The sequence below is a fragment of the Globicephala melas genome, chromosome 12 (assembly GCF_963455315.2).
Source record: "Globicephala melas chromosome 12, mGloMel1.2, whole genome shotgun sequence".
Classification (NCBI taxonomy): domain Eukaryota; kingdom Metazoa; phylum Chordata; class Mammalia; order Artiodactyla; family Delphinidae; genus Globicephala; species Globicephala melas.
Window position 1 is genome coordinate 28,390,443 of NC_083325.1, and position 22,425 is coordinate 28,412,867.

General features: G+C 35.0%; 1 protein-coding gene across 8 annotated transcripts in view; it reads left to right on the plus strand.

The window, feature by feature from the left end:
• Positions 1 to 22,425, plus strand: part of EXOC6B (exocyst complex component 6B) — a 708,873-nt gene that overhangs the window by 256,302 nt on the left and 430,146 nt on the right. For 7 of the 8 annotated variants that reach the window (XM_030877541.2, XM_060309972.1, XM_060309975.1 and 4 more), the window contains one exon: positions 15,859 to 16,035. The exons of the other annotated variant lie outside the window; for it this stretch is intronic. In XM_030877541.2, coding sequence (XP_030733401.1) covers positions 15,859 to 16,035 — 177 coding nt within the window. The remainder of the gene's footprint in view (positions 1 to 15,858; positions 16,036 to 22,425) is intronic. 8 annotated transcript variants of the gene reach the window in all.

A 22,425-nucleotide genomic window follows, 5' to 3' on the forward strand; every position in this document is an offset into this window, starting at 1 on the left:
CGAGCCAGGGAGTAGGGGTGTGCTACAACTGCCCATGCTTTTCAGCTTCAGGAAGGCGACAAAATAGTGCTGTGACCGCTTGCCCCTGCCTGTCTTAGCAAGGTGGTGGGAAGGTGCTGTCCAAACTTGCCTGCCTGTGCTAGCAGGGTAGGTGGAGAATACAATAATGGCATCTACCAGTTCCTTTAATTCCAGAGAGAGAGTTTCAAGCATCTCCTGCCCCTCCTGCAGGTGCTTTTAGATTAGTAAATGAGTATCCTTCACATATAGTCCAGGTGCTTTTCAAAGTGCTGTTTTTTTGCTGGGTCTTTGGTGAGTAAGCCCATCTGCTAGCCCTTTAAAAGGGGAATCTTGGTTCCCTACAGCACTTTGTGTCCCTTTGGTTTTCTAAGCAAGATGTTTTTAGTGCTTGTCTCTCTAGTGCAGATCCCAGGGATTAAGGTGCTTGATGTGGGGCACCAACGGCTTCCTCCTCCAGGAGAAGCACTGGACTGGTGAGATCCCTTCATCTTGTGTGTTGCTGCACTGAGCTGTGGTTTTTGCCAAGACTGTGTCTCTGCCTTTCCTATCCATCTTGATGTGGTTCTTCTATCCTTTATTGTGGAGAAAAGTTCATCTCATTTTCGGATCTTTTCATAGGGAAATGATCCATATGTAGCTGAAGATTTGGTGTGTCCACGGGAGGAGGTGAGTTCAGGATCTTCATATGCTGCCAGGTTGGACTCCCTGTAATATATTTATTAGGTGTTTACTTTTTAGATCTCCTTTAGTTTGGGTTGACTGAGAGGAGTTATTTATAAGTTATGTGAGTTGTTAAAATTGACCACAGAATAGGTGTAGAGGGATATATGCCTATAATTTTCTCCCCCAATTTTAGCAGTTGTCTTCTGAACCAAAAATAGGTTCCATAAAAGTAATACTTTTTTGGTATAATTTTATTCTTTGTTGTAATGAAAGCCTAGAAGTCAGATGGAAAATTGGCATCTTTGTTGATACCATAGTTATAATTGAAACTATTGGTTCAGTTGAAAAATGGACTGAACCAGTAGTTTAAATTAGAACTATTTCTGGCCCTTTTCAATTGAGATGGGGTGGTCCTTGGGGGAAACCTTGCTTATATATGACTTATCTTTCTTGGGAGACTCGTTTAATAAAATACTAAGAAGCTAGTACTACTTCCTACCCTAGATTATTTTTCTTCCCAACTTTACTTACATTTTTGATATTTGGGGGTCATTTTTATAATCACCTAAAAATTGACATTGGTAAAGGATGTAAAACTCAAACTGATATGTGGTAAAAAATTGTGGAGAAAAGTTAATGCTATTTTCAAAAATAATGTTAAAGATTATCTTGAAATTTACTTTATCCATTGACCAGCCTATCTTAGAATGATGCATATATGATCTCGAGTGATCTTTTAGTGTGCTAGACATTTAGCAAGCCTACCATAATGCTCCTGTCTTAGGTTATTGGCGTTCTAAAAGAATGTTGTATTTGAAAATGACTGAGGGGTTCTTGAAATATTATTAACATGGTAGATATTGTCCTTCCAGGTATTAGAATATATTATAATGTTTACAATAGTATAAAATCTGTGTAAGAATTCAGGATTAAAATATTAACTACATGTATGTCTCTTAAATCTCTACCAGTATTAAGTAAATAAACACTAATGTCTGAAACACAAATGCCACTTTATGAAAGATACTCTTCTTGATCACTCTGTATAAAAAAGCAGCTTCTCTTTTCTTCTTTTATAATTGCTAAACTATTTTCCATTTTCGATGCCATTCATTCATTTATTCATTCATTCTTGAGAATCTGAGTTTCCATCTGGAATCATTTCCCTTCAGCCTGAAGAACTTCCTTTAGCACTTTTATAGTGCAGGTGTGTTGGTCTTAAATTCCCTTAGTTTTCTTTTATCTGAAAATGTTTTCCTCTTGCTTTCATTCCTGTATTAGTTTTCTAGGGCTGCCATAACAAAGCACCACAAACTGGGTGGCTTAATAAAAAAAAAATCTACTATCTCACAGGTCTGGAGGCTACAAGTTCAAAATCAAAGTGTCAGCAGGGTCATGTGCCCTCTGAAACCTGCAGGAGAGAATCCTTCCTTGTGTCTTCCTTTATTCTGGTGTTTTGCTAGCAATCTTAGCATTCCTTGGCTTGCAGTTGCAGCACTTCAGTATATGGCTCCGTTATCACCTGATGTTCTCCTGTATGTCTTCTCCTCTTCTTATAAGGGCACCAGTCGTTATTGGATTAAAGGCTCAGCCTGCCGCAGTATAACTTGATCTTGAATACATCTGCAGTGACCCTGTTTCCAAATAATGTCACATTCTAAGATGTTTAGAACTTCAGCATTTCTTTTTAGGGGACACAGTTCAGCACATAACAATTTCTGAAGGATATTTTCTGGATTTACAATTCTAGGTCGATAATTTTTCAATTTTGTTTTCATTTCTGTTGCTTTCTGGCCTCTGTAGTTTCTGATGAGAGATCAATAGTCATTTGTATTGTTTTTCCACAGTATGTAATGGGTGTTTTTCTTTCCCCTATGGCTTTCAAATTTTTCTCTTGATCTTTGATTTTCAATAGTTTGACTATGATGTTCACATTGGGATTCACTGAGCTTCTTGACTCTGGTACTTTATGTCTTTTATAAAATGTGAGAAATTTTCACCCATTGTTCTTTCAGATATTTTTTCTTCACTATGTTATTTCTCCTTTTTTTCTAGGACTCTAGTTCTACTTAGGTTAGACTTTTTGATATTATCCCCCATATTCCTCAGGCTCTGTTTTTCATGTTTGTTTGTTTTTTTTAATCTGATTTTTTCCTAACTGGATAATTTCTGTTCATATATCTTCAAGTTCACTGACTCTTTTCCTTTGTTATCTCTGTTTGACTGTTAAGTGCATTAAATGATGAATTCTTTATTTCAGGTAGTACAGTTTTTAGTTCTAGAATCTACATTTGGTTGTTCTACATAGTTTTTATTTCTCTGCTGATATTTACTGTCTTTTCATTAATTCATAATGAGAATGAAGAGGGCATAATAAATCTTTGGCAGAAAGAGAGTGGAGGTGCATCTAATATCAGAGAACCTAAATATGTTAAACAATGCTCACAGCTCTGAAGGGAGAAATAGACAACAATACAATAATAACAGGGGACTTAAATACCCCACTTTCAACAATGAATAGATCATCTAGACAGAAAATCAGTAAGGAACCACAGGACTTGAACTAAACCTTAGACCAAATGGACTTAAAAAAACATATGCAGGTTATTCCGCCCAACAGTGGCAGAATACACATTCTTCTCAAGTGTACACAGAACATTCTCCAGGGTAGATTATACATTAGTTCACAAAAGAAGCCTTAGCAAATGTAAGAAGATTGAGATCATATTAAATATTTTTTCTGGTCACAATGGTATGAAACTAGAAGTCAGTAACAGATGGAAAACTAGAAAATTCATAAATGTGTGGAAAGTAAACAACACACTCCTGGACAACCTAGCCATAATGAAACAGGAAGAAATAGGAAATTTGAAAGGATCATTTATGAGTAAAGAGATTGAAACAGTAATCAAAAACTTCCCAACAAAGAAAACCCCCGGACTGGATGATTTCACCAAACATCTAGAGAAGAATTAACATCAGTTCTTCTCAAATTCCTCTAAAAATTGACGAGGAGGGAACACTCCCAAATTTACTTTACAAGGTGAGTCTTACCCTGATACCAAAGCCAGTTAAGGGCACTACTAGAAAACAGAACTACAGGCCAGTATTCCTGGTAAATAGAGGTGCAACAACTGTCAACAAAGTACGAGCAAGCAGAAATCAACCGTATATTAATAGTATCATGCATCATGATCAAGTGTGATTTATTCCTGGGATGCAAGAATGGTTCAACATACGCAAATCAATTAATGTGCTATACCACATTAGTAGGAGAAAAGATACAAATTATATGGTCATCTCAATAGATTCTGAAAAAGCACTTAACAAAATTTATCATCTTTTCATCAGTAAAACTCTCAGCAAATTAGAATAGAATAAATATATCTCAACATAATAGAGTCCATATATGACAAATCCCCAGCTAACATCATACTCAGTGGGGAAGGCTGAAATCTTTCCCACTAAGATCTGGAAGAAGACAAGAGTACCCACTCTCACCACTCCTATTCAACTGAGTAATGGAAATCCTAGCAAGAGAAATTATTCAAGAAAAAGAAATAAAATGTATCCAAATTGAAAGAGGATAAGTAAAATATTCTCTATTTACAGATGATATGATCTTATATGTAGAAAATCCTAAAGACTCCGTAAAAAAACCGGAACTAATAAATAAATACAATAATGTTGTAGGAGACAAAATCAATACACAAAATCAGTTGCATTTCTATACACTAACAGTGAACTATCTGTAAAAGAAATAAAACAATCTCATTTATAATAGCATCAAACATAAAAAAATACTTTGGAATAAATGTATCCAAGGAGGTGAAATATCTGTACACTGAAAATTATAAGACATTGATGAAAGAAATTGAAGAAGCACAAATAAATGGAAAGATATCCCATGTTTATGGATCAGAAGAATTAATATTGTTAAAATGTCTGTAATACCCAAAGTGACCTACAGATTATATGAAATTCCTATCAAATTTCCAATGGAATTTTTCTAAAAAATAGGAAAAAACATTCTAAAATCTGTATGGAACCACAAAAAACCCTGGATAGAAAAGTGATTCTAAGAAAGAACAAAGCTGGAGGCTTTATTCACAGTAGCCAAGATACAGAAACAACCTAAGTGTTCATTGACAGATAACCAGATAAAGAATATATATCTATATATACCTATATGTATATCTATATATCTGTGTTTCAGCCATGACACAAGGAAATCGTACCTTTTGCAAAACATGGAATGACCTTGAGGACATTATGCTAAGTTAAGTAAGTCAGATAGAGAAAAACAAAAACTGCATGGTGTCTCTTAGATGTTGAATCGATAAACCCAAACTCATAGAAATAGAGTAGAATGGTGGTTGCCAGGGACTGGGAGGTGGAGGAAATAAGGAAATGTTGGTCAAAGGATATGAACTTACAGCTATAAGATGAGTAAGTTTTGAAGATCTAATATACAGCATGGTCACTATAATTAACAATACTTTATTATATACTTGAAAGTTGTTAAGAGAGTAGGTCATAAATGTTATCACCACATACAAAAATGATAATTATGCGAGGGGATAGAGATATAAGGTAACTTACTCTGGTAGTCATTTTGCAATATATACGTGTGTCAAGTCAGCACGTTGTTTAATGTTAACTTCTGTATTAATTACATGTCAGTAATATAGCTGGAAGGTAAAAAAAGAAAGTGGAGGGAAGAGTGGTAAATATACATAGTTACCACTATATATAGCAGGGTGTATTAAGCCACAACTGAAAGTATAAACAGGTTCATTTGGAATGGAGGAAACAGTTCAATACAGACAACTCCAGACAAGCTGAATCTTTGGAGGTGTGAATTATTATAGATGATGTGGGTATAAAGCAGTTAATTCCTCTACTTCTCCTCTCCCTTGCATGGAATATTTGTACTTATATTCTTAAGTGGGAGATTGGAAAATTCTTTTCTAGAGAAATTAATAAAGGACTGCCACAAAGTGCCATTTGGATTTCCCCATCAAAGAGTTGATTTCCTTTGTAGAATTCCCTAAAGTGAAGCTTGCTACTTGACAAATCTTCCTATGCCCATAGACCTTCCTGTAAACTCTTAAGTGATTTATTATTAAATATGAATAACTGGCCAAGGATCAATAGATATTTGAGGAAAATATCCAACTGGAAAGAGAGAGATAAAAATACCAATATGAGAAAAGAAGTAACAACAATAAAAAGTACCTAGATGGAGCAAATAATGCAGAAAACAAAATAATATGTCAGAAAAATTCATTGGTATCCTCAAAAATTAAGTTTGTTATAGAAAAATATTACAAAGATCATCAGGAGGTGTACCAATGTTTTCTTAGGTCAGTCTCCCAAAGCAATAGAAATAAAAGCAAAAATAAACAAATGGGACCTTATCAAACTTATAGGCTTTTGCACAGCAAAGGAAACCATAAACAAAACAAAAAAATCCTATGGACTAGGAGACAATGTTTGCACATGATGCAACTGACAAAGGGTTAATTTTCCATATATACAAACAGCTCATACAACTCAATAACAAAAAAACAAACAACCCAATCAAATAATGGGCAGAAGACCTAAATAGCCATTTCTCCAAAGACGACATATAGATGGCCACTAGGCACATGAAAAGATGCTCAACATTGCTAATGATTAGAGAAATGCAGCAAAACTACAACTAAAAGTAGAGTTGCCATATGGTCCAGCAATCCCACTCCTGGGCATATATCTGGAAAAGACGAAAACTACTTTGAAAAGGTACATGCACCCCAATGTTTATAGCAGCACTATTTACAATAGCCAAGGCATGGAAGCAATGTAAATGTCCATCAACAGATGAATGGTTAAAGAAGATGTGGTATATATACACAATGAAATACTACTTAACCATAAAAAAGGAATGAAATAATGCCATTTGCAGCAACAGGATGGACCTAGAGATTATAATACTAAGTGAAGTAAGTCAGAAAGAGAAAGACAAATACTGTATAATATCACTTATATGTGGAATCTAAAATATGACACAAATGAACTTATTTTTGAAACAGAAACAGACTCACAGACATTGAAAACAAACTTATGGTTAGCAAAGGGGAAAGGGGATTGGGGAGGGAAAATTAGGAGTTTGGGATTAGCAGATACAAACTACTATACATAAAATAGATAAACAAGGTCCTACTGTATAGCACAGGGAAATATATTCAATATCCTATAATAAACCATAATGGAAAAGAATATGAAAACAAATATATATAAATATGTGTAACTGAATCGCTTTGCTGTGTACCAGAAACTAACACAACATTGTAAATCAGCTATACTTCAATTAAAAAAAACAAAGATCATCAGGAGGAGTTATATGAGAATTTAGTATCGATTAGGAGTTCTAGACAAGGGGAGAAAATCATCAGAGCATTAATATAAGAAAATCTCAGGACTTGCACTTGTATTGCTTATTGAGTATAATGAATAAGTTAAAGACCTACACCAAGGTACATCCCCTGAGAAACTGAGAACATATACAGTAAAAGGTTTGAAAAGCTTCCAGACAGAAAAAGTAATATATAAAGGAATGAAGATCAATATATCATTGCTTTTTCCACTAGCAATAGGGGGTAATATAGGACAGTAGTGTGAGGAATGCCTTCAATAACCTAAGGGAAAATTATTGTCAACCTTGAACTCTATAGTTTATTTGGAGAAGGATTAAAGTCATTTTTAGAATGGAAGAATTCAAGAAATTTAATTCTTAATTCTTAAGAATTATCTGAAGATGCGTGCCAACAAAATGAGAGTCTGGATTAAGTGAAATATAGATATGGAATTATTGAAACTGAAATGAAAGTAAGTCCCCTTCAGAATGACTATTTATCTGCATAATTGCTAATACATTTATATTGGTATGCCGAAAAGTATCATACTTAAGTTGTTTTTTTTTTTTTTTTTTTTTTTTTGCAGTATGCGGGCCTCTCTCACTGTTGTGGCCTCTCCCGTTGCGGAGCACAGCCTCCGGACGCGCAGGCTCAGCGGCCATGGCTCACAGGCCTAGCCGCTCCACGGCATGTGGGATCCTCCCGGACCGGGGCACGAACCTGTGTCCCCTGCATTGGCAGGCGGACTCTCAACCACTGCGCCACTAGGGAAGCCCCCATACTTAAGTTTTTAAATCTGCTTTTTGCTCAAAAATATTTCGCAAATATCTTTCTCAACAAATAAAAATACTTAACAATAATATTTGCATTGTACTACATTTCAAAGAATGGATGTTTATTTGAATATAGACTACTATAGGACTTATAGGACAATCACCCCAAGTTATGCCTTTAGGAATAATAAGGTTTGGATAGAATGTCTATTATGATGAGCTTTTTGGAAAAAATCAAGATTGTTGTAGCTAGAATATTAGAGAATTTTTTGAAAATGTAGGCAATTTGAAACTCCAAGAAAAACAAAAAGCTGTACCAGAAAGGAACTATAATCAACTATGTAATCATTGCATATATACTTGACTCTGTAGTAAGATGGTTTGGTTACATGACATGATGATTAATATTGATTATTGCTTTTACTTAAAATACTTTGTTGAGAATATAATTTAAGAAGCAGTAGTGTAAGGGAGTCTATATTTTTAAATGATCTAAGTTTTTAACAGAAATTAAGAGTATTATTAGAAACACGGGTATAAAAATATTAACTCTACAGAGCAGGATTGGGGATTGAAAAAGGCATAAGAGGGAGTCTACTGTTTTTTATTACAATACTTTCAGTATTACTAGATTTTTTAAACCATGAAATTATATTCATTTTGCAGACATTTAAAATAAAACAAATTGGGAAAAGATAAATTGTACTGAAAAGTTGAGTTGGGGTGAATAATCATATGAGGGAGTAGTTTTCTTCCTCTAATAAAATAATTAAGGATATCCACATAATTTTAGCTCTGGAGTTAGTCTTTGCAGCAGTTATTAAATAGAAAAATATTAGAAGCAATATACATGTCCTATAGTAGAATATATTCAAATAAATATCCATTCTTTGAAATGTAGTACAATGCAAGTATTATCGTAAGTATTTTTATTTGTCAAGAAAGATATTTGGGAAATATTTTTGAGCAAAAAGCAGATTTAAAAACTTAAGTATGATACTTTTTGGCATACCAATATAAATGTATTAGCAATTATGCAGATAAATAGAAAATACAGATGAGCAAAAAGAGAAATCTTTATATATGTACAGAAAATAGGCTGGGTTGTAATTCATCAAGTAACTGATTATTACTGAATGGAAATTTTAGATTTTTTTTTCCATTTTTTTCTTTATGTTTATTTTGTAATTTACAGTTAACTACAATTAACATTGTGCTTGTGGTGTATATATGTTGACGAAAGAAAAAGATAGTATTTAAAAAGTTGGGATTATCCTAATTCACAAGAGAATTCTTTTAACTTTTACTATTGCTTTATACAAATTGTAATACACTACGTCTAGTACATCTTGTTGAAATGAATTTTTTTAGTGCAAAGACTTTTTCCCCTCTATGAAATATAGGTTTAAATTTATTTATTTATTTAGAGCTGTGTTGGGTCTTCGTTTCTGTGCCAGGGCTTTCTCAAGTTGTGGCAAACGGGGGCCACTCTTCATCGCGGTGCGCGGGCCTCTCACTATCGCAGCCTTTCTTGTTGCAGAGCACAGGCTTCAGACGCGCAGGCTCAGTAGTTGTGGCTCATGGGCCTAGTTGCTCCGCGGCATGTGGGATCCTCCCAGACCAGGGCTCGAACCCGTGTCCCCTGCATTAGCAGGCAGATTCTCAACGCACTGCGCCACCAAGGAAGCCCTATACGTTTAAATATGAACTGTAGACTTTCAAACAGCTAAGGATCTCAGTTATAATGTTGAAGACGATATAGTGAACACCTTTTTCCATTTAAAAAAAAATTTCTATGAATATCATAATCCTAGATTTCTCATTCTACTGATGGAAATTCTTTGGAACCTGATTAAGTTGTATGAAAAACTTTATCTCTTTTTAAAAATATTACACAAAATACACATATATAATGCATGTATACACCCCTATGTACACTAATATGTAAATAACTTTTTGGATATGGTCTTGATATGTTCTATTTCCTTCATTTTAACTCACTATCCTTGTTTTGTTTTTATTTTGTTTGAACAAGATCTGATATTGGAGCTAGTCACCAAAGAATACTAGTTGCCAGAGCTAGTGCTAATAAGCATGAAGAAACCTCTTTGAAATTACAGGTCTTGTAGTTCTTTTGATTGGTGAGAAGTGAAGATGGTAGCTTTGGAGTCTTTATATCTTGGTCTTGCCAGTTATTTTCATGGACATCCTTCAGATATGGGGTCATAATCCTACTTCATTGTATTTTTGTATGGGATATTATTTTAACCTTGATTTCCTTGGAGAAACCTGAGGAGTTGGTGTTTGAGTGGCGTATACAAGCATAAGGGTCAGGAGGAGTGAAAAGAAAAATTGTAGAGTAACTACAGTGGTACACTGTAGGGCAGTCTGGTTCCTTAATCCATTAAGATGCTATATGGAGCTCACCGTGGGAGGGATGCAATGGGGAGCATTTATCTGTCAGTTCTTTGGTCAAGGTTTGCCTCACCTCTGGGTTGAGAATCATGAGTGCTAAGTAGTTCTGGTGGGATTCCACACTGTGATGTCTGAAAAACCTCTGGGCAGGAAGCTAGAGGTGTGGTGTAAATGCTAGAGCTGGTTTCAGTTTACACTATATGACACTTCCAGGGCTGCCCAGAACAGGTTGCTGATGTTCTACGTGGAATAAGAGCTGAGGCTGAGAAGATCTGAAATGGAGCACAAGAGGTGTGCAGTACAGATATCTAATACTTGGCATGTAGCACAAATACAAAATAGAATGGCAGTGTGAAGCAGTATTAGATGCCATTAATGATTATGTATCTAAGTATTGCTAGATCTTCAATTCTTCCAGAATAGACGGTGAAACAAGATTCCTATCTCATATTCAGAGGGAAGACAGGTGGAACTTAAATTTTTAGTGTCTTTTTTTTTCTTTTGACTTATCTTTTAATTCAAGATAATTTACATGTATTATCTCATTTAATCCTTGTTGCAGTTCTGAGGTACATTTTATTAACCTATTTTTTTTTTTTAATAGATGGGATGTTGGTTTGAAAAGAACCTGCCCATGGTTATGGAATTAATATGTTGCAGAGCTTAGATTTAAAGACCCGTCTTACTCCAAGAAGGTTTTTTTTCTTCTTCTTCTTTTTTTCTTTTCTGGTATAGCACCCTGTAATTGAAGTCCATGTAGTTAATTATATCAGGTCTTGAACCTATAAGCCTACACCTCTCTCCCTTTTCAACCTGTTTCTGATTTTCAAGCTCAATTTTATGTATTCTTGTAGTCCACTAGAGGTCAGTATTGGGCTGATAAAGAAAGGAGCCTTTGGCTTTTCATTCACAGAATTTTAACTCAGAGTCTTATTGCTAGGAACCCTTGGAAGTTGTATTCACAACAAAACTTTATTTAATAGCATGTGTAATGACAGTTGTAAAAGTTTTAGTAGCTACATTTTTAGGTGAATAGTTCAGGTTAGGTAATTCTTATGGGTTGCCACCCCCGCCCCCCCATCCACCTTCTAATAGGTAGGAGAATATCCAAATCATGTCTTTTACAGATATCCCTCTCTTTTATTGGGCCAAATCTCATTCTTAAATAAGTTTCTTTTGTTATCTTTTGCCTTTATATAGTAAACATTTATCTGAATTTACTGTGTATGTGTCACTGTATCTGAGCTTGTGGGATTCTCATAATGGTGAAGTATGTTTCCTGTCCTAAAGAAGAGAAGAGTTATACACTGAAGTGCCATACTGTTATTTTTTACTTGGATATCTGACAGGTTTATTGAACTCATCTTCTCTATCCTACCTTCAACTAATTATTTCCACGGTTCCTATTGTTTAGAATGATCCCACCATCTAGTCATAAAGACCAGAATACTTGGAGTTATTTTTATTTCCTTTCCCTCTCCCATATACTACATTTAAATCAGTAAATTCTGTTGCTTCTACTTTTTCTGTAGCTGCTGCTACCTTAATTCAAGTCCTCATCATTGTTATTTGGACTCCTTTCATGATGTATATTGGTTTTCCTGTTTCTATTTTTTATCTTCTCCTAGTTGACCATTCCTCCGCTCCTAGGGGATTTGCCTAAATTGTAAAGCTGATCCTGTTCTTCCCCTGCTCACATTCTTCTGTTGTTTCTCCATTGCCTACTAGCTAACCTTGAAACTGCCTTGTATGGCATCTTTAACTTTATCTCTTGTTAGTCCTTCATAACCTATGTTCTTATACAAAATTAATTATTCCTTGTGTGGATAATGTTATTTCACATGTGGTGGTCTTTTCTCATCTGGTTTCTTTCTTCTGGAATGGTTACCCTTTCTATGTACTTCCCTTTGGAAAAATCATATTCATCTTTTTTTTTCGGTACGCGGGCCTCTCACCGCCACGGCCCTCTCCCGGTGCGGAGCACAGGCTCCAGACGCACAGGCCCAGCGGCCATGGCCCACGGGCCGAGCTGCTCTGCGGCACGTGGGATCCCCCCTGAACCGGGGCACAAACCCGCGCCCCCCGCATCGGCAGGCGGACCCTCAACCACTGCGCCACCAGGGAAGCCCCATATTCATCTTTTAAGAGCACAGTTTGCTACCTCTTCCTCTTACATCCCTACAAGCAGATATGATTACTTTCTCCTTTGTCTAATCACTGCACCTGTATTTATTTCTATCTTTATACTCTTTGCACTGAATTTCAGCCCCTCAATTGCTTACCTACTTCTTACAATAGAATGATGTGAGGTTCAAGAGTCAGAGAATCCATCTTATTCTTTGTATACTCAGTGCAATATCTGGTGCCAAGTAGATATTCAATACATGTTTGACTGAAAGTAGGGATACAGAGAGAAAACACTGTGAGTTAGAACAGTGAGAGGAGGCTTCCTAAAGGAAGAATAATTTCACTTGGGTTTTGGAGGAAAGGTTGGATACAGGCAGGGAGAGGTCATCTAGAAGGGAAATGGCATAAGCAAAGATACAGTAGTGGAAATATTTTTAGTATATTATGAGGTAGATTCTGATCCAAGTAGAAGATTCACGTTGGAGAGTATTGGATAATACATTGGAAAATTAAGTTCAGCTTCCATTATTGTGGAGTCTTAGTGATAAGATTATGGAGTTTGAATTTGTACTTGTTCAAATTGTTTTCCCCAGTTTACCTCATGTTTAATTGGTGTGATGAATGATGTGGTTTAAGAAGAGCCTGGCTGCAATATGCATGGGAATATTAATGAGAAGGCGATGAGTTCCATTTTAGGTATGTTGGAAGTGAAGTGATGGTAGAACACACAGTAGTAATACGAAACTAGAGATATGCTATTGGATCTTGGGAGAGGGGAAAGAGTGGTAGAAGAGTAGGGGCTGAGGAATAAACCTTGCTTAATTTCTGTATATTAGGAAACCAGAGAAGAACACATGTGAGGAATCTTGAGGAAGAGGTGGGTAAATGTGTAAAGATTATTCACAAAGAGAATGAACAACCAAGAAAAAAAAAAGCCTAAATGCTTTCTTAAGCCTATTTGTGTGCTTGATACCCTTTTACCTCTACCAACCTAGGCAGCAGAAATCAGTAGCTGCTTCTTTGGCTCCAAGGTTGTCTTTGGAGGGACAGAATAAATGGTCCTGGTGAGGTGGCTTAGCATGTTAGAAAAGAGCTCTGAAGAGCTTTTATTATTATTATTTTTTTATGGACTTAGAGTCACATGTTAATTTTAATATATATTGCATATATTTACATATTTATATCTACGTTTACTCTTCTCCACTTCCTGCCAGTCCCATAGTATACATTTTGAATAGATGGTAGTTTTCCTTTGCTTCCTAATGGGTTATAACTGAGTATTTATTTAGTTGTTCTACCTGTTTTAGTATTTCCAACTTGGCCAGTTCTTTCTTGGCAGATCTGCCCTGACTGCTCATTTATAGACTGGAGAAGCCTTGATAATTTTGACAGAGAGCCCGGGTTCTCATAGAGACTTGGAATAAAACTTGCCGTGCTCTCATTTCTAGCATAGGGTTTGCTATTTTAATTTGCTGATTTGGCCTAAACTGCTTTGCGCTCCATCAAATTGATTGGTAAACCAGACACACCTAAAAAGAACAAATCATAGATGATCTAAAATTACTTCCATAGGATACTTTCAGATTTGTATCATTTCAAGTATAAATGATAGTGCTTAAGTGTGGCTCCTTTTGATTGCTTTTGGTACACTGATAGTATTTTAGTGATTGTGAAGGAAAAATATTTAACTTTGGATTCAATAAAATAAGACCAACTTATGAAAGCTTTTGGTTTTGCTGTACTGAAAGAGAGGATAAAGAGACAAGTGATTACTCTCTAGTTGAGAGCTTGTTTTTTTAAATATGAAAGCGTTAGATTTCTAGAGTCCTGGATCCCTTTTTGTGTGGTTTGCATTGGAAGTAAGTGGGGGAGAACTTCTTACTTTTGAGAGAAGTAGAGTGTTCTATCTAATTTGAGGTCTCAAATGCTTGGAGGGTATGTATGTCTTGTGTACAAACATAAATGTGCTTGGATACCTTCTCTCTCAGTTTTGTTACTGAAGCCATGTATTTTATGTAAGTCAAACCAAAATATTAACAAGTACTATGCAGAGAAACAAGTTAGTCCATTGATTCAAATCTCTGGAATGTAGATTCTTTTCATTTTCTTGGCAGAAACTAGCTCACATAGTTCAAGTTTTTCTCTGTCTTGTTATAATTGTCTCATTTAACCAGTACCTGGACTAACACCTTATACTGAATATTTATCTAGAATTCCTTAATCTCATTCAGAATATTTGGAGATTCTGATTTTTCTCCTGAACTAATTTCTACTTGTCACTGAGTAGAAACATCATATATTGATTAAGCAATGTATATTCTGGGAGGTCACATTTCTTAAGCTTTGTATCTTCAGATGATACTAAGTATTAGTATTATTTCTTCTGAAAAGGAAAGTTCCACTGTGAAATACTTTTGGAATGTGCTGGGTTAAACCATATTAAAGAAGTTTCCTTAAAATAGGACTTCTCCCAGTTTTTATTCTGTTAATGTGCATCGTATATCTACAAGAAGGCTTGTATAACATGCAGTGTTTCCCGTTTATTTGACCACAGAACTCTTTTTTTTGGGGAAACATTTTCGTCATGCTTTGAGGGACTGTTGGTATAGTGGGAAGATCACTGATATGGAATTTAGGAGATCACACTTTGGGCTTCTGATTTATCACTTACTAGCCTTGTAGCTTCAAACAAATCCTTTGTCTTCTAGTCTATTTCCTGAGTGGTGACTAAGGTCCCTTCCAGCTCTAATACTTTGGTTTAGCTTCTTTTGTTGAGTCTGTATAGTCACACTTTCCACCTCTTTGGATCTATGGAAACCACACCATCATTTGAGTCTATTTTGTTAAGTTGAGGGAATTATACTTTTCTATAAAAGTTTAGAAAAAGAAATGCTTAAAACTCTGTTTTCCACAGACTAAGCTCATGAAATCCTGTTTAACTAGTTAGTTCAGATTACTCTATTAAGATATTTTATTATCCTGATTAAAATTTATTTGTCTCTTGTATCCACATATGTGTTTCTAAGAGTCCCCTAAGCTTAAAGGCTCCTGTCCCTCTTCTCCCAACCACAGTGGTTCTAGTATAGCACTTATCTTTCAAGAGATAAATATTCAGTCATTTTTACTAATCTTTTGGCTACTTAGGTACAAATCAGTAGATTTCTTTTTTGTGATGACTTAGTGTTTGTATTTGAAAAGTCTCATGATAATATTGACTGATTATCTCTTTTTCTATGGAAACTGGGGAAACGAATAAAGATAGGTAGCTCCAGGGTTAAAAATCTATACATTAATATGTTTGGTTTTATTTCTGGCACTAAAACTTTATGTATTAAGGGATTTTGTTGTATTTTTTTAAGATACCAATTAGTTCAAAATTAGAAGTTCTTTGAATACTTAATTAAGTTCTGTTTCTTTTGTTTCTTTTTTTGTTTATTTGCGTGTATGTGTTTCTATCCTAGGCCCAACAACAAAGAAACCTGGATAACATCATCTTGCAACAACCCAGAATAGGTAGCAAGAGAAAACCTAAGAAAGATGCATATACAATTTTTGATACAGAGATAGGAAGCACTAGCCCCAAGTCTGAACAGGATTCAGGAATTCTGGATGTTGAAGATGAGGAAGATGATGAAGAGGTAACTAACATTTGAACCGGGGAAGTGAACCTGTTGTTACGTTTCAATATGGTATGTTTGAGATGTGATGAAGAATTTATCCATATAACATAGCTGTGTTATCTTCTGGATATTAAATATCATTTTAAATACAAATGTTCCCTGATTTAAGGAAACTGAAGATGTACTAAGATATCTTAGATTCTAATTCTTTAGACTTTAAATATACTCATCCATTTTTTTTTTTTTTAAGTTTCAGGGTTTGTTGATTGTATACTGACTGGGTACTACATTAAGGGAAGAGTAGAGTTTACCTGACTTAGAGAAAGAGATCTATTAATAGATAATCTCCACTGAAGCTGGAACAAAGTTACTTCAGACAAATAAAAGATGTTACTTTAAACAGTAGGAGTAAACAGAGATTTCTTAGGCTTGAGAAATGGTTCAGATTGAAATTGTAAAAAGGTTCCAGAAAGTTGAGAACACATTTCTGGAGGAAATAAATGTATGAGTAATTATAGGGTATCTGGGAATTTTGTGATATATCCCTAACCTCTTAGTTCTATGACACTTTCAGGTAAAGAATAAGATTAAGTGGCTTAACTAGTACATTTTTTTATATCCTTCTTTGTTGTTGGAAATATGTTTAATGTGTTTTTAAAAATAAAACTACTATGACATTTGAGATTTCCAGTTAAAACATTTTTGAACTACTTATCATTTGCATAAACTGGATCAGTTTTTTGTGAGTATAGTGGTTAGGTGCATGAGCTTTGCAGACTTACAGACTGCATTCAGATGTTGGTTTTGCCATTTTATTTTATTTTACTGTAAAAATTGTCATTAATGATCATATTATTTACATTATCAAATGCTCACTGACATGTGCAAGGAACCATTTACTCCTGTTCTCAGTAATCTGTTTTATCTTTAAGTATTTGTCTCCTTTTCATTGTTTCATTTCTCCAGATAAAACTGGGTTCAGTGTTTCTTCTCCATCATTGTTCTTTGTTGTGCACTTACTAACCTTCTTACTCTCCTCTCCATGCCAAAATACAGCCCCAAACTTTTCACTGTCTAACTTTGTAATCTTAGGGTAATCTTGATCCCCTGAATATTTTTTAGCATTCTCTCTTGCCTGGAATGACTGCTATGGTTGGATGTGGATCCACCCTAGAGATCAGATTGTCAGGGATTAGACCCATCACAGATGAAAAATTACAGTAATAGTACAATAAAACATCAGGATCAAGATAAATCCAGTTAACATTTTAAACTTACATTTTGGTTGCCCATTAAGGAAATTAAATTCTATCAGGCACTCTGGCTTAAGGAAACAAGTTAAACATTGTCTGTGCCCCTGGATAATACACACCCCAAAGAGATGGTTATGTGATAAGATGAAAGCATGAAACGTACACAGTTCTCATATATTAGTGAGAACCTTCTGGATATGAGCTACTGTTTATCATTAGCTCACTGAAGATCCTGGGCAAGTCCTTTTTAATTTTTGTGCCATATTTCTTCATTGTTTTGTCTTCTGAGGTCCAAAGAGGATGAAGAAAGTACGACTAGTAAAACATGTTGGGATCCCTCATAAAGGAAATATTGTAGGAATGTACTTGGAAGTTAACATTTTAAAATGGTTCTGTATCCCAAATCAAACAGAATTTGTATTAGAGATTTGCTGATTGAGCTCTTACAACAAGAATTCAGCACTTTGCTGTCATCTAATGGCATCCTATCTTAAAAAAAAAATCCTACCTTATATTTATTTACTTCTCAGTTTGAATCTTCTTCAAGTGCACATTCTTAATCTCAAACCTCATGTAGAGAATTATTTATTTAGATGTCTCCAAACTGGTTTCTTGGCATAGTTCTTGCATGGTGTGAATAAATTCTTCAGATAAGGTCTTCCGTGACCCACTGTGACGTTCTGACCTTCATTCTTGTCATTCTTCAACAGACCTCATTGAGAGTAGCGTAAATAGTTTTTGAAATATTTTGACTTTTAAACTGTGCCATAGAATCTAGTAGTTCTTAATCTATTTGGAGATCGTTATATTCCTGTGAGAGTTTGATAAAAAATATGGAGCCTTTACCCAGTAAAATGTATGTATATTCACTCACAGAAAGTTCTGCATGAAATTTCAGGGAATTTGTGAAACTCATGTTGCCCTTAGGACCTGAGTTAAGAGCCATGTTGTAGAGAAAGTGCTTCTCGAACTTAAATGTGCATAGGAATCACCTTGGAATCATCTTTAAATGCAGATTCTGATTCTGCAGGTTGGGGGGTGAATCTGAGAATCTACATTTTTAACAAGCTCCCAGGTAAGGATGGTGCTTCTGGACCCTGGGCACACTTTGAGTTGCAAGGCTATAGTGGACCACGAGGAAGCATTTTTAGTACATAAAGCAAACAAACTCATGAATGTTTAGGTGTCCTATTGCTTTTTCATTAATATGTCCTAACATTTTTCCAGCAATGAATACAGTACTTGAAGAGAAAGTTATATTTTGTCTTCTAAAATCTGTTGCTTGTAATAGATTACCTGCATTATTTTTTATGAAATTTTATGATTCTGATTTAATATACTTAAGTTTAGGTATATTTTTCATTCTCTGAAGAACTTTTTGCCCTTTCCTGTGCTTTTAATGGAAGTGTACTTAATACATTCTTTGAGCCAAGTGACATTTGTACATTGTTTAGTATGTTTTTAGTTTGATAATACTTAATAGTAGACCATAGAATGAGATGGGTAAGGAAAACCAAACACCTAGAAAATAGCTTTGCACATAGTAAACAGATAGTTAATATATTTTTAAACTGAAATAAAGTTTGTGCCAGAGATGGGAAAAACTTAATAGCCTGGGGAACTGAAGATGAAGTCATAGAAGTGAATTGTCATCTTGGATAAAAAACTGACTACATGTTGAGCTGACTGACAGAGTCAGTCTCTTGATTGCTGAGAAGTGTTGCAGGAAAACTGCTCCCCTGTAAATTCTCTTCCTATTTGTATTTTATTTTTGTCTAAACTAATGAAAGGGTCGCCTTAGTTAAGGTAAGTTTTTTTTTAACTTGTCTTATATTACAGTTGAACTATATAAACTACTGATATTTCACCGTTTTTCATCAACAACTTAATTCAATTGGTTTTCAGTGGAAATATGTGTGATTTGGGGAATTAAAAAAAAATTATATAAGTTTCAAGTGTACAACATTATAATTTGAGATCTGTATATACTACAAAGTGATCACGCACCAAATGGTCACATCTGTCACCATACAATTGACCCCCTTAATGCCTTGCATCCCCCAGCCCCCTTCCCTTCTGTTAACCACCAATCTGTTCCCTGTAACTGTTTGTTTTTGTTTTATTTATTTGTTTTGTTTTGTTTTAGATTCCACATATGAATGAAATCATACAGTATTTGTCTTTTTACTTCTGACTTATTTCACTTAGCATAATACCCTCAGTTCCATCCATATCATCCCAGATGGCAAGATTTCATTCTTTTTATATAGCTGCATAGTATCATTGCGGGTATATCTGTATCTCTAGATCTGTATCTATACCTTTATCTACACCTATATGCCACATCTTTTTTATCCATTCATCCATTGATGGACACTTAGTTTTTTTCCCTGTCTTGGCTATTATAAATAACGTTCCAGTGAACATGGTGCATATATCTTTTTTTTTTAATTCCGCTACTTTTTTTTTTTTTTTTTTTAGCAAATTGTATTTTTTATTTATTTATTTTTGTCTGTGTTGGGTCTTCGTTTCTATGCGAGGGCTTTCTCTAGTTGCAGTGAGTGGGGTCCACTCTTCATCGTGGTACACGGGCACTGTCGCAGCCTCTCTTGTTGCGGAGCACAAGCTCCAGACATGCAGGCTCGTAGTGTGGCTCACGGGCCTAGTTGCTCCGCGGCATGTGGGACCTGCCCAGACCAGGGCTCGAACCCATGTCCCCTGCATTGGTAGGCAGACTCTCAACCACTGCACCACCAGAGAAGCCCCGTATGTCTTTTTGAATTAGTGTTTTCATATTCTTTGTATATATACCCAGAAGTGGAATAGCTGGATAATGTGGTAGTTCTATTCTTAACTTTTTGAGGAATCTCTGTACTGTTTTCCATAGTGGCTACACCAATTTACAATCCCACCAACAGTATGTGAGGATTCCCTTTTCTCCATATCCTCTCCAACACTTGTTATTTCTTAACTTTTTGTTAAAGCCATTCTAATAGGTGTGAGGTGGTTACACCTGTTATTATGGTTTTCATTTGCATTTCTCTAGTAATTAGTGATCTTGAACATCTTTTTATGTGATTTTTGGCCATCTGTATGTCTTCTTTAGTAAATTGTCTATTCAGATCATTTCCCCATTTTTTAATAGGGCTGTTTGTTTTTTTGTTGTTGAGCTGTATGAGTTCTCTGTGTAGTTTAGATATTAACCCCTTATTGGATATACGATTTGCAAATATCTTCTCCCATTCAGTAGGTTGCCTTTTTGTTTTAATGATGATTTCCTTTGCTGGTGCAGAAGCTTTTTAGTTTGATATGGTCCCATTTGTTTATTTTTGCTTTTGTTTCCCTTGCCTTTGGAGTCAGATCCAAAAAACATCACTAAACAGAAGTCAGTGAGATTACCACCTATGTTTTCTTCCAGGAATTTTATGGTTTCAAGTCTTATATTCAAGTCTTTAAACCATTTTGAGCTAATTTTTGTTTATGGTATAAGATAATGGTTCAGTTTCATTCTTTTGTCTGTAGCTGTCCAATTTTCCCAATACCACTTATTGAAGAGACTGTCCTTTCTCCATAGTATGTTCTTTGCTCCTTCATCATAAATTAATTGTCCACATATGTGTGGATTTTTTTCTGGGCTCTTAATTATGCTCCATTGATCTGTGTGCCTACTTTTGGGCCAGTACCATTCTGTTTTGATTACTATATCTGTGTAGTATAGTTTGAAATTAGGATCATGGTATCTCTGGCTTTGTTGTTTTTCAAGGTTGTTTGGGCTATTTGGGATCTTCTATGGTTCCATACAAATTTTAGAATTATTTGTTCTAGTTCTGTAAAATATTCCACTGGAATTTTGATAGGGATTGCATTGAATCTGTAGATTGTTTTGGGTATCATGAACATTTTAACAATATTAACTCTTCTAATCCATGAGCTTGGAATGTTTTTTCACTTATTTGTGTCTTCTTTAATTTCTTTCATCAGTCTTAGAGTTTTCAGTGTATAGGCCTTTTACCTCCTTGGTTAAATTTATTCCTAGGTATTTTATTTTTTTTGATGTAATTGTAAATTGGATTGTTTTCTTAATTTCTCTTTCTGATATTTCAATACTATTGTACAAGAAATGTCATAGATTTCTGCATATTGATTTTGTATCCTGGAGCTTTGCTGAATTCATTGATTAGTTCTAATGTTTTTTTGGTGGAGTCTTTAGGGGTTTCTATATATAGTATCATGTCATCTGCAAACAGTAACAGTCTTACTTCTTTTTTTTTCTAATTTGGATGCCTTTTATTTCTTTTCCTTGCCTAATTGCTGTGGCTATGGCTTTGAATACTTTTTTGAGTATAAATGGTGAGAGTGGGCATCCTTGTTTTATTTCTGATCTTAGAGGGAAAGCTTTCAGCTTTTCACTGTTGACTGTGGTGTTAGCTGTGGGTTTGTCATATATCACCTTTATTATGTTGAAGTATATTCCCTCTATACCCACTTTGAGAATTTTTATCATAAATGACTCTTGAATTTTAAAAGCTTTTTCTGCATTTACTGAGATAGTCATATGATTTTTATCCTTCATTTTGTTAATGTGGTATATCACATCAATTGATTTGTGGATGTTGAACTATCCTTGATCCCTGGAGTAAATCCCACTTGATTGTGGTGTATAATCCTTTTAATGTATTGTTGAATTCAGTTTGCTAATATGTTGTTGAGGTTTTTACCTCTATGTCCATAAGAGATATTGGCCTGTAGTTTTCTTTTTGGTGTTGCCCTTGTCTAGTTTTGGAATCAGGGTAATGCTGGCCTCCTAAAAAGTGTATGGAAGCATTCCCTCCTATTCATTTTTTTTGGAGGAGTTTGAGAAGGATAGGTATTAAATCTTTTTTGAATATTTGGGATGATTCACCAGTGAAGCCATCAGGTCTAAGCCTTTTGTTTGCTGGGAGGTTTTTGATTACTGATTCAATCTCCTTACTAGTAATCAGTCAATTTAACATTTCTGTTTTCTCATGATTTAATCTTGGTAGACTGTATGTTTTTAGGAATTTATCTGTTTCTTCTAGGTTGTCCCATTTGTTGGCATATTATTGTTCATAGTATTCTCTTATCATCCTTTGTATTTTTGTGGTATCAGTTTTAACTTCTCTTTCATTTTCGA